The sequence below is a fragment of the Thunnus maccoyii genome, chromosome 15 (genome assembly GCF_910596095.1).
Source record: "Thunnus maccoyii chromosome 15, fThuMac1.1, whole genome shotgun sequence".
In the NCBI taxonomy this organism is placed as follows: Eukaryota; Metazoa; Chordata; class Actinopteri; order Scombriformes; family Scombridae; genus Thunnus; species Thunnus maccoyii.
In genome coordinates, this window is record NC_056547.1 from 5,176,302 (window position 1) to 5,190,058 (window position 13,757).

Genomic DNA, 13,757 nt, shown 5'->3' on the forward strand with positions numbered 1-13,757 from the left:
GTGGGCAATTGGTGGTATAGTTTTCCCTGAATATCAATCCCTGCTTCTACTCACATGTGACCTCGCGCAGGAAATGTTGCTTTAGATGCAAAGCAAGAGTATCAAGTGTTTTGATGTTAAAATATTGGCTTGGGCTTAGTTGTCTGTGCTGACAAATGTTGCTAGCTGTCTAACTTTGGCCTGACTTGGGTCTGAATGAATTGGTCCAGGGTGGGCTCAGGCCTCTGTAGGACTAATGACCCTCGCAGTGACCACCACACATTAACTGTACACATCCATGCATCACCTGAGCAGAATGTCCCATTTTCTGTATTGTATTTGTTTCTGATATTGTTTTGTTTCTGTATGGGATGATTTGAATGTTTGATTAGCATGGATCAAGTGACATCTTTTTATTCACCAACTATGTAAATTTGTCTTTTTGTTCTCTATAGATATTTTAAATTGTATCCAATTAACTTGCAAACTTGCAGTCAATTTTAAAGTTGCACTTGATGTCAAACACACATTAAGCTAGATGTTCACCATCAATTTTTTATCAATTTAACTCTCCTTTACTATACTTCTCTTTGTACTATTTGCCTTTCTGTCTTGATTCTTGATCACTGCAATCCCTTTGGATTTACCTCTTTCTTCTGTTTTATCTGTTTGTGCTAGAGCACAGAAAATAGTCTTTATAGAGAATTTACTCAGGATTTACTTAGACTCAAGCTGCAACTATCACAACTTGAGGCTTAAGCCAGTGTAGAAGTATCATAAAGTGCAATGCCATTGACAGTCACTAGATGCTGGCTACAAAAAAGCCCTTGCTCCAAGTGACTCCCATTCAGAAAGTGTCAACTTCTCTCCAGAAATACTAAGTCAATCATTTTTTTTTGACAAGTAATTATGATCTCAATCGCTAAATTCAGGCCCTGTAATAAGTGTGCTGGTGGTCATTTTGGGAATTATTGCTCCGTTAATAAGATTTGAAGACTTATGGTAGCTTTGATGTCTGCCGTGTGGGCGCTGATGACAGCTGTGATTGACAGTCGGCTCACCTGCTGCCCTCCCCGGCTCTAGGACTCGCACTGTCGAGTCTGACTATTGTCACAATGTTTCTGTGAGTTTAATGTTACTGGATTACAGTACCTGACCTGTTAGTATAATTTAGCTAAAGTAGCTAACATTAGTCCAAGCTTACATTAGCTTGGGTCCGAGGTAGGTTGGCTGTAAACAGAAAAAATGGTGGGCTTCGAACTGGATCCAATGCAAACCAGTGGGTGACGTCACACCTCATTACGTCCATCTTTATATACAGTCTATGCCTTGACAAGACTTTAAAGTTTTCCAATATGTTGGAAGCATATGCCATATCTGTAATGCTTTGTTCTTTCCCTCCATTTTTATACTGCAAATAAATTATCCATTTTCTCTGCTTTGTCAGAGAGGAGGAGGTAATAAATCACAATCTTTTTTTGTCACTTCAGCATGGTGGTGTCACCCTTACAACCACAGGTACTTACACACCAAGCATTCCATCACAGTGTCCTCTGACAAACAAGAATATCTCCCCAGAGCTCTATGAAGCCCATTTCCCACTTCAACAGTCTCCACTCCCCTCCACCTCGCCTCCATCCTCCCTCCTCCTTTTTGTCCCTGCCATTTCTATGCCTCCTTCACCTCCCTCTGGCCTCCCTCCAACACCTGCTATACACCGCTACGTCTGCCATCGAAAGCCCCCGCTGTCTCCTCAGTTGGCTCTGCTCTCTTATCTCAAAGTTTCCCTCCAATACCTTCCCACTTCTTCTAACTTTCCCTCCCCTATCACACTATTCATCTCTTTCACATCCCTTTTCTTGATACCTCGTCTTCTTCATTCTTTTCTTTCCAGTCTTCCCTCATTACTAAACTATTTCCCTCCAACCCCTGTAAGTCTTTGTCAGGGCCTGTAAATAATTTCCATGACCCCAGGCTGGACTGAACTTACAAGAACTGCCTTGACTCTATAAGAAAATAGCTGTGCAATAGCTAAGTGATCACTCTGCCCTGGACCCCTCGGGCTCCCTTAGGTATGAAGCCAAGGATAAATACCATTGATGTTTCTCTTCTTGGCTCCATGTCTTTGTCCCAGAGTGCCAGAAACAAGTACCAATATTGAGTGGCACCTACCTTTGTGCAATCTGTATCTTAATAATGTTTTAGGGACCTTTCTCACCTACCTCATTTGGTCCAGACTTTCAGACTTTTCAGTTTGATCCAAACCTTCCCTGGACCACGTTCCGGACCAAACAGCTGAACCTTGGTCCAATGAAAAAAGGTGTCTCGGTCCAGATCAAACTGAACCATGGTTTGGTTTGTTTCTAGTGTGAGAACATTTTTTGGATGGTTCAGACTTTCAGACCAATTACAGGAAGTTCCCGGCAGGCTATAAAAAGGCAGAACTGTAAAAAGTAAAAATGAGACCAAGTTTTTAATTGAAATATGGTCTGATGACGTTATAAAAAAGTTAGCTGGAAAAAATTCATAAAAATGCTGACACTTTCCAGTTATTTCAGAGAGGATAAGCGAGACAGGATATGAGAGGACGGGAGAGCAATGCCACCTGAAGATAAAGAAACTGTAGTATATAAAGTATAATAATATAATACAGTCATTCATTTTTCTCCATTAATTCAAATGGTGATAGAAGTCAACCTGCTGAATTGACAACATGCCTACATCAGATGCACGCCTGTCTACAAACCAGTCAATGTAAAGTATAGGGAGACGCAGCCCACGTAGGTGATGACGACAGGATGTAGGTATGTCATGTTAAGTTCTTTAGTGCACTCACATAATTGCAATGTATGCAAATGTACACAATGTAACAACAACATGAACCTTGGTTTGGACTTCCAGGTGTGAAAAGGCCCTTAAAAAAACTGTTAACCTTCCTTCATCTATATCTCTATTTTCCTGAATGAAGTGGACTTAATGCCTGGAATCAGTAAGCCATCCCTAATTTTTTCACTTGGTCAGTCTCTTCCATGTAGAGGGCAGGGAGTTGTAATGGTTTCTACACTTTTCAGGCTATCATAGCATCTGCTTCTGCATAAATCATTTATCAATACCCCTCAAGTACTGTATCATGTCACTGCAGCTTTCTTCACTGATTAGTTATCCCCTCTCAGGTTGAGTATGTGCAAATCAGCGAGATCAGCTGCTGGAGTATCTGGTTATTTTTTTTTTAAACTCTCATGCCTAGTAGTGCCTTTCATTTCCTTTGGTTCTCTCACCACCTGGCAGGACTTTTGATTTATTTGTTTTCATATCTCTTGCAGGTTGTATTCTTGCTGTTGGTTAAAATGTGTCTCTGTTTCATCTGTCTTGAGGATATGTATATTTTAGATAAATAACTGCAGACCACTTCATAAGGAGATGCATTCTAGGCAATTGTTATACAAAAGCATCCATTTCTCGAAGTCACATATGTCCTAATTTGTAATCCTGCCATCCAGGATCGACCCCAAAGCAGAAGGAGTTTCACAAACCCAAGGCAGAACCTCTCAGTCCCTATATTCCCTCATGTAATCTCAGATCACAGGATGCAGGCTACCTAACCACCCCAAGGATTACCAAGCAATCCATTGGCGGCATTTTCATCCTGAGCTCAACTACTGTAGAATTATTTTCCACAGTCGACCAGAGAGGCAAACACCACTGAGACCTTTAAATCAAGATCTAAGACAATCTATTTTCACTCGCCTACAGTTTAATAATTAATCCCTGTACTTTCCTTAATTCTGGTTTCTGTTCTGTCTTGAATTTTTATTGTATTTTATTGTACTGTGTTTTCATGCGTTACAGTCTATCTGTAATTACTTACTTACTGTTTTGTTTCCCCTGGAGAGGTCTGTTCAGAAAGAGTACATTATGGTGCGGTGGTGGTGTGTCCCAACATCAATTATTTGCTGACTGTACATGTCACTGTTGGTTTCACAATGATATCTGTTTTGGTTGATATGCAGATGACAGACATTCTACACCCAAGTTAATTGCATGTCAGAGAGAAATGGACGAAACAGAGGTTATGGTTGTTGGGAAGAAGCCAAAAGTGAGACCATTTAATCATTTAAATGTTTCTTTTGTTTGTCTTGCCTCTTATTTTTTCCTTTTGGATTTTGTTAGTAATGTCTCAACAGTTTTGCCATGTTTACTTTCTTCTTTTGTTAGTCACACTGAATTGCACCTTCTTGCATGAAATATATGTAGATTAGACTACACAACTTTGTTGTTGATGGGGCTGAATGTGTCTCTGACCACCTTTTATGGTTGTTTATATAATCCAATCTAGAAATACATGTTTTGTCTGTTTTATTTGCTGATATGTTACCCAATTATAACCCAATAAACCAGGATGCTTGTTGGGGTAAGATGTAAAGGGTATCTTTGCCACCCTCTCTCACCCTGCTAAGAGCCAGGAGGAAGTCCATCCCACCAGATCGCTTCACACAGTGCCGTAGTTTCCAGTACACAAGATGCTCCCAGGCAAAAACCAGGAGGCTGAGACCCATGGCCACCAGAAGCATGTAGAAGACCCCTGCCATGTTGTCTATGTCCAGCTTACTGCTCATCACCTGGAGAAAGGAGGGAAGGCGAGGAATGGGAAAGGTTATGGGAGGTGAGAGGAGACAGAAGGGATGAAAGGGGAAAGTAAAAGGCATAAGAGGTAAAAGGAAAGCATATGAAAAGGGAGTGGAGAAAGGAGGAGGGAGAGTGTATTTATTACTAACGAGGGCCAATTTGTCTCCCAGACAGCAGATAAAAAGTTAATTACAACCAGCAGTACAATAGAGAATCCTTTGCTGTCACTGGATGTCAGAGCACCCATCTGTGATATTTTAGAGCCGCTGCACTCACAATACTGATGCAAAGATCAAAACATGTCAGTCACCACTAAATATCTGGTTAGCATTTAACAAAGAGGTTTTCAGGCAATTTAATTTATTCAGTTTCACAGCTCTCGTCTGCAAACAGCCTTCATTCACTGATGAATCAATAATTATTAAGGCTTTATATCAAAGATTTGGGTTCACATGGGGGCATTCACACCTTACATGTTTGCAGATATTTATTCAGGAGTGTTTACAGCTTTAGTTTGGGCTGTTTAGCCAACTGAGAACAATATAATTTGAACTTTGATGGCACAGAGAGACTATAAACTAAACCAATGACAGGGAATAACACTTAAATGCAGGAGACATTCTTGTGTATGCGGAACAAAATAAATTGAAGGCAAGAACTCAGAAGGGATTGATAATCACAGTCAGCTGTTTTAGACATGTGTTCCTAACAGGTGCGGACAAATCTTGAAAGACCCTTTTCACGGTCGACATTTTGACTTGCCAAAACAGGAAAAGTACAGGTGTAAATGATAACACTGACAATTATTCCATTCTGTTAAGTGTCCCAGTAAGCCATGTCAGTGAGCATGCACAATACCAGAGCCCCAGAACTGACTCACCTAAATGCAATGCAGCCATAATTATGTTATTAATTCCACCTGCTTTGACTAGTCAAAATGTCTCCTGTGAAAAGAGTCTATCCTGGCGGCAAGATGACAGGCAACCAAACTGTCCAAGAAACAAAACATGTTTGGCTTCATGTAAATTTCGCTTGGCTATTTTTGTTTCTCAGTCTAAAGCAACCAAATCAAACTATAGGAATAATTGCACAGCATGATTGTAAGAATCGTAACTCGGGAAAGTCTTTTAGTCTTTAACCACCTAACATGTGGTCCAACCCTTTATTTTTTCCCCTTAAGGTTGGAACACTGCCTGACAGTCTCATATATACAGCAGCATATAATTCAGGAGAATGTTGTCAAAAATAATATACAACTAAGGTAATAAGGGCCTGTAAAAGTGGGTTTATAGATGTAACTCTTATTTTAAAGTCTTTGTTTTCAATACACAGCAGGTTTTTGAAGAATAAACAGTCTGAGAAGGCATAGACGTTATATGGGGTGTGCATATTAAAGGAATACTTCAGATTATTTAAAGTGGGGGTTGTATGAGGTAGTTATCCTTAGTCAGTGTATTACCTGCAGTATATCTGGGTTGGCACACTCCCAGTTTGGAGACGCAGGAAGAAGTACTGGTATAGAAGCTAAGCAATGTACTGCTGTGGACGGGGCCAGCAGCAAACCGTATTTTAGCTACAGATTACAGCTATAGATTTTCTTAGGTGGGCCTTTTTTTAGGTGGCTAAAATACATTTTGCTGTTGGCCCCGTCCACAGCGGTACATTGCTTAGCTTCTGTGCCAGTGCTTCTGTCTGCCTCTCCAAACTGGGAGTGTGCTGACTCAAATATACTGCAGGTAATACACTGACTATGGATAACTACCTACCTACAACCCCACTTCAAAATATCCGAACTATCTCTTTAATAGGAGGATGACACTGGAAACTTGAGTTTGTCCATGGTGATTGGTTGTGGTGATACCTGGCTACCAAAGAGAACTGGCGTGTTACTAAGGAAATGCTTGTGTCTGCTCTGGGCTCTCACTAGGATTAGCTCCGTGGATCAGCTCACTTGAAAATCTTACTGAGTACCTAATCAGCATTTAGGTTTGATTGGTTTTAGTTTATTCTGAAAACAGCATGAAGGTTGACTGTGTCCCAAGCTGATGAAGAAAAGGTGTAAGACTTCATACCTCGATCTTATCGTTGTGGCAGATACCCGACAGCCAGAGACGCTCCAACATATCGATCTCATCTGTAAGAAGAAAAGGTGGAGGGAGAACAAGAAGGTCAAAAATAGGGGAAGATGAGAGAAAATGAAATAAGATGAGACAGATGGAAGAGAAAAGAAGGTTCAAGGTTCAGAGGAAAGAGAATGAGTAAGATAGCGGGGAAGAAGAATGGGCAAAAAAGGCATGAGAGGAAGATAAGGTGAGCAAATGGGAAGGAAGATGAGGAATTAGGGAAGGAAGATACACTAGGGGAGAAAGACCTACAGTAGAACAGTAGAGGAGAAAATAAAAGAGAAAAACATTTCAAAAAAGGGAATTACCACCCCTTTGTTCTGAGAACAAGGTGTTTGATCACCAGAGGGAAAGGGAAGAAGCAAGAGAAGGAAATAGCTGGAGAGAGTAGAAGGAGAAGGAAAAGGAATGAAGTCTATTGTGTTAGACAGAGGAGGGACAGATGATGAAATGCAGCATGGGAGAGATAAATGTGTGGAAGAGTGAAACCTTATTTGTATGATGTTAAAAGGAGGTGAGAGAAAATTTAGACTGATTATAGAGAGCAAACCGGGGAAAGATAACGTACAGAAAGGATAAAGTAGATACATTTCTGTGACCAAGGTGCTCGGTATTACAGCAATTAATAAAGTCCAACAAAAAGGTGGATCCGTGTTACAAATTAGAAGCATAGAAATATGAAAGCAAAGAGGAAAGGCTAAGAAAATGGGAGAGGAAAAAGCAGCAAAAAGGATGAATTAAGAGGCCATTTGCAGAGGAAGTTATGCGAAGAGAAACTGGGAATTACATTACAGACAGTGGGTGGAAGAGAGAGGAGCCCTTTGAAGCGGGTTGTGAAATAGCCTGGCGTCTGAGGCGGGCACACCGAGGGCAGAGTGACGCGACAGCGCATGGGAGATGAAAGTGTGGGGGGGGGGGGGGGGGGGGGGGGATGCTCACAAACATTACTGCTCAAACTGTCAGCGGCACACACACATATACACATGAAATACACACTTGGAGCCTCGGCGTAATGGGACTCTCAGCGCTAGCCATTAATGCGTTAATCAAAAAGAATGAGGCGGTGCGAAGGAAAAGTAGGATCAAATGTAGAGAGAGACTTATGTAGACAGATGTGCACCGACCCGGTCACGCAGGACTTTTGAAAACTAGCAAACGCACTTTTATGCACACATGCTGAAGATGTCCCAGTCAAAGGAGGTCCCAATTCCCAATGCTTGCAATATTAATTGACCTCCGGGTTAATTAACACAGTTTGGAAACCCCTCCGTAAAGCCCTGTAAGGATTAGACCACCAAGACTTGGCCGTGTTGACTGAAACGTCAAATCCGCTAAAAACAAAACGCAAATCTCCCTCCAACATGTATCGCTGTGTACCACATTTCGCTTCCCCCCCAACACTCATGTTGTGGGAATTCAAACATTCCTTGACAGCTGAATTAAGCCGAGCTCAACTCGATCGACCCTGCCTCCTCTCACCCAGGCTCCCCACACAGATCCTGACAATAGATGTTAATACGCATGTTCATTCCGTGTGCGGCTTGCTCACATAATATAATTCGAGTTTCAAAGAGTGCTCAGCTGATTTCTCTCTCCCTGTCCGGCTCTCCGCCTCTCCCCCTTTATCTCCCTGTAAATACGTTAATCATGGCAGTCAGTAGCGCATAAAGCTGCTCTTTGAGAGGAATCTTCTCCACAAAGAGCTGACAGACAGGCAGAATTTCAGCTGTATCCTCTCTCACCTGCTTTGAGGGAGGGAAATGCCACAGAGCAGAGAGAGAGAGAGAGGGGGAATCATCTGCACGAATGAAAAGAGCAGACGTGCAAACAGAAAAGAGTAAAAGCTGGAGCTTTAAATACATTTCATGTTTCATTCTGTTGATTTTCGACAGTTTAGTCGTGATTTGGGAACAATTCAAGTTGATTCAGTTCTATTCTAACCCTGTGAAAGTGCCTGTCTCCCTTTAATAGCTTTAAATTGGTCAGCAGTGAGGATTTAAGACCTGACAATCTTCAGTCCTCTCAGTGATATTATAAAACATACATCCTCTATCCAATCTGTACAAAAAATACATTAAGGGGGAGATTATTACAACCTGGAAGCAGTTTTATAGATTTAGTATCTTAACCAGACACCAGAAGCACCACAGTCAAATCTTTTCAATGCAAAGGAGAATTTTTTATACTCTGAGCTTCTTATTCTGTCCCTAAAGTGCAACACACATCGGCCATCACAGAGCATTGCATCATCTGAGACCCAGAACACACACCAAAACACAGACAGAAATTAAGATACAGTAGTCTGGATGTGTCAATCTGTTTTGAAGAGCTGTCAGATTGAAAGTACAAAAAAAGGAAATGGTCTATGACATACAGACGGGGGACAAATTAAAGGAGAAACCTGAATAGATGTGTGGAGAAACATAACGACTGCAGATGATCCCACACAGGTGCACTGCATGGTACAATCAAGCAATTAACATCCAATCATATACTCCGTGGCATGTGTAAAAATGCTGAGCAGCACCGGTTGAGTCTGATTTTGTATCAAAAATGGCAAGAGGAAAAGATCTGAGTGACTTTGAAAGAAGGTTCATTTTTGGGGCACGAATGGCAGGAGCTTCAGTTACAAAGACTCCTCAACTGGCTGGTGTTTCAATAGGAACAGTGACTAAAGTGACATCTGCACTTAGATCTATGGGAAAGACATGAGTAAATAGGATTATAGTCGACAATGCACATTTGATAACCATGATGCTTGTGCATTGGTGCGATATGTAAGGAAAAACAGAGGAGAAACTCTTCCTCAGGTGACTGAGAATGTCACTGCAGGACGTGATCAGACTGTCAGCAAGAGCAGTCCGTCGACAATTATATAGAGAGGGATGTTATAGTATGGTTGCAGTGTATAAACCCCTCATTACAAAGATGAATGCACATTTGAGAGTTCAGTGGTGCAAAAAGCATAGGCACCGGTCTACAGAGATGTGGACAAAAGTGATACGGTCAGATGAGTCATCCTTCACCTTATTCACGACAAGTGGGCGAGGGCATGTGTGGCTGAATGCTTAATCCCTATAGGAAGGGATCTGGTGGCTCTGTTATGCTATGGGGGGCATTTTGCTGGCATGGTTCGGGTCGACTTGTCGCCTTTAGAGGGAAGGGTCACTGCAAATCAATACAAATCATATCCTATGATGAAACATTTCTATCCTGATGGGAGTGGTCTCTTCCAGGACGACAGTGCCTCCATCCATAGGGCACGAGGGGTCACTGAATGGTTTGATGAGTATGAAAATGATGAGAATCATATTCTATGGCCTTCACAGTCACCAGATCTCAACCCAAGTGAACACCAATGGGAGATTTTGGACTGACGTGTTAGACAGTGCCATCATCAAAACACCAAATGAGGGAATATCTTTTGGAAGAACGGTGTTCATCCCTCCAGAAGAGTTCAGAGACTTATAGAATCAAAGCCAAGGCACATTGAAGCTGTTCTGGTGGTGGTCCAACACCTTACTAAGACACTTTATGTTGGTTTTTCCTTTAATTTGTCCCCCGTCTGTACATCAAGACACCCCTGTGGTGTGTGGTCTTAAATAGAAAACAATTTGTGTGGGTGTTGCCCTTGAGGTCGAACCCAGACACCCAAAGAAACATACAGTGCCTTTGATGCATGAATGTGTTTGTTCAAACACTTAAAATGACCTATGTGTACGTTCTTGTGACGGTGACCTCTTCTGCTCATTTGACTAATGACTGTCCTCTCTAGGAAAGTAGCAAGCATAGCGTGACATTGTTTTATGTCTGTAAAAGCTTCTAATAAGGATCGGTGTGATGGTCAGGCATAAAAAAAAGCATGTGACTTCCAAACCAGAGATTGTTGTTCAAGCCCCAAACAGTCAAGTTTGTTTTAATAGTGACCGTCATCTTTCCTTCATCATAATTCAAAAGCTTTACACGCAAACCGAACTTTAACCACACAAGTGGAAAAACAGAAAACACTAACTCATGCCTGAGCAGTTGTGAGTTACCCTGACCTCATAACCTTATATATATATTGATTAACCAAGACTTTGCCCTAAGGCTCAACACCCTCTTCACCATGACAGCTTGGTATAGTGTCCATGTTTTCACCCAAAGTTGGTTCAAAGTTAAATATAAAACCAGATGAAGAAAATTAGATAGATTGTTCAATTTCTAAATATTTTATTGCTAGATAAAGACACTTAAATTGAACCTCAGGCTGACATGATGCAGGCTAAAAATAAAACCACGACACTAAATAAACAACCCAAAATAAAATTAAAGTTTCAACATTAAATCCATCTCCCCAGCTACACAAACGAACGGGAGAAAAAATGAGGAAATAAAATGGCAGCTGTCACCCACAGATCCTCCAGGCAAAATGTTCCGGCAGGAGTTATGATACAAAACAAATAACTCAAATAATGAACTAATGAATAGATTTAACAGCACAAAACTGCAGCCCTTCTGACAGTTAACTGGAAATAACACACAAGAGAGCTTTGGGCTACTTGTGCATGAACTCACTCAGATACCTGAACTCCTTCATAGGGGGCAGCAACAAGTTTCCTACCTGAAGGGGGGCGATGCACTATTGTCCGGCAGAGTACTGATCAATCATACCAATGACTTTATTCCTACCACACTTGGCTGACTGGGCGATGAAGCTAAAAGAACTTCATCATCATCAAAAAGCCGCAGACATGATCCTGAACTTACAAACTATTTTCAACAACGGAACTTTATTTGCCACTACGGGTTTCTTCTCCATTTTAAATCATGTAACACCAATTCAAAGCATTTTGTATCAAGCAAGATACACGATCTGCAAATGTTAGGAATGATTGGGTACATGCTTTTACTTTATTGAAGAATGTTTTCCTGTATAAAGGAAACAGAAGCCAGCTATCAAGGCAGCAGGAAAACATGGAGGAAGTGTTGAGTTTGCAACAACAACAACAACAAATTAAAACAGATCAGAGCACAGGGAGACATCTAGATAAAATCTATCAGAAATGTTTTCATTCTCTATAATGGAAACGGAAGCCAGCTTGTTAAAACAAAAACATTGTTTGGTCCGGTCCTTTTTCATTTTTTAAAGTTTCTTTGGTTTTTTTTTACCTGTCATATTTATAGATTGGATTACATTTTATTCTCTGTGACACTCTAGACAGCAGTGATATTCAGCGTATGAATAATTGAGGATGAAGAGAAAGTGAACTTTGTTTAGAGAAATATTGGTCAGGAGAGGAAAACACACAGCACATCATTTGAAGTTATTGAAACAGCTTCTTTATGACTGACAGTAAATCATATGAGCCGCAGTTGTTCCTGCCGTCGAGTCATTTTGCAGTTCCTCTATCTCGGAAAGAAATGGTTTTGTGAAAACTTGAAGTGCTTTTTCATCAGCTAAAGTGTTAAAAGCACAAATAATGATTAGACAAACAGCCTGAGAGACGGGACATGTTTTCAGGGTGGAGCAGACGAGGGAGACGGATCTCTACAAATATAAATCTTTTTAAAGGTATTTCTGCAAGACGCTCGGAGTTATGGCAGAATCAAACTTCCAACAAGCTGGTGCATTTATGTCTAACTGCTAGAACAATTTCAACCATCCTCATCCTTTATTCTTTCCACTCTTCATCCAAATAAAATACACTGTGAGCAGACCCGAGTCAAGCAGAGTGACGAAAAATTGATTACTTATTTATAACCAAATGAGAGCGACATGTTTAAGATGTCTTTGTTGTGTGAGGTAATGTTTGTAAGATTCTTTGTCGGAATAAAATTAAAAAAAAGAAAATAATGTAATGTGTCAGGCTTCGGAGTTCTTTCAAGGATAATTCTTTCCATTTCTAATGTTTGTTTATTTGTTCTTTTATTTGTTTTTTTTAGATGTCGATCCCAAATGATCTGCAGCTTTTCTTTGACTGTGGAATTTAATTCAACATAAAAAAAACAAAAAAAAAACAAAATTGCATGTTCAGAGAGATATCTCCAACTCTATTCTCAGTCTATAAAATTAAAATCAACATCCGGGTCTCTGAAGACTGAAAGCCATCAGAACAAAAAAAGAATATGAGGAGAAAAAAAATCAATGTCCCGAAGGTATAGTGCTGCTACCGTATGTTCCACCCTCAGTGCCAAAAGCTGTTCACATTAACATTTTCTTTTTTATCATTCTTTTGTGCGTGAGGTGTTTTTTTTATTGGCTTTGCTCAGTCAGCGTGAATCGATGTGAGTGACACAAAGGAGTAGCGGAGCAGAGGCGAACTTTAGATACGTGCTGCTGTGGGATTTGAGCTCAGGTGCAACGTCAGCAGTTGAAACGGTACATATTCCTGCATCTCGGTGCTTTGCTGCCTCACTTTGTCTGTTCGTGTCAAGTGGGACTTGACACATAGCTCCGTAGCCTCATCTTCTGAAGATTTTTTTTTTATCAGCTGTACGGCAGTGCATCTACTTTCAACTGGATCTCTTCTTCCTGTTTCAGCAAGTGGGGAGTAAGCAGCATTCCCAAGTGTCGTACCATGGGTAGTTACTAAGAAAACACTATAGTTTATCATGGAATACCATTATTCCACTCAAAATAACTGTAAACTCAGGCCTACCATCTGTTGAACATCTGAATTACAGTTTGGTTTAATTCATAAAGGTTCAATGATTAATTGAAGCCCTGCCATCTCATATTTTAAACTTAGCACCTGCACAGTTTAAGAAAGCTGTAAAAGGTTTGTTTTTTTAATCTCTGCAGTGTTACCCACTAGTAATTAGTCATTTTAATTTTATTTGAACTACTTTGTATAATTGTATATATGGATGGCTGCTAGTGTGCGCAATCCTCTCCCGGCCTGAACACGTCTACATGACAATATTCATATCAGTGATGCAAACTGGCTGATTAGCTACAAAATTTCAGCAAAGCAGCCCCAGCAGCAGGCAAAATAGTGGAAGTGATGTTTATCTCCTTCTTGCACTGTCTGAAAACAGCCCGGGTCT

The 13,757-nt window shown here is 40.7% G+C and overlaps 1 protein-coding gene across 1 annotated transcript in view; it reads right to left on the reverse strand.

Annotated features, from left to right (window-relative positions):
- Positions 1–4,326: 4,326 nt before the first annotated feature.
- Positions 4,327–13,757, reverse strand: part of LOC121913765 (glutamate receptor ionotropic, NMDA 2D-like) — a 153,376-nt gene continuing 143,945 nt past the window's right edge. The window contains exons 16-17 of the mRNA XM_042436564.1: positions 6,678–6,739; positions 4,327–4,598 (exon numbers count right to left, since the gene is read on the reverse strand). Coding sequence (XP_042292498.1) covers positions 4,359–4,598; positions 6,678–6,739 — 302 coding nt within the window. The 3' untranslated portion in view covers positions 4,327–4,358. The remainder of the gene's footprint in view (positions 4,599–6,677; positions 6,740–13,757) is intronic.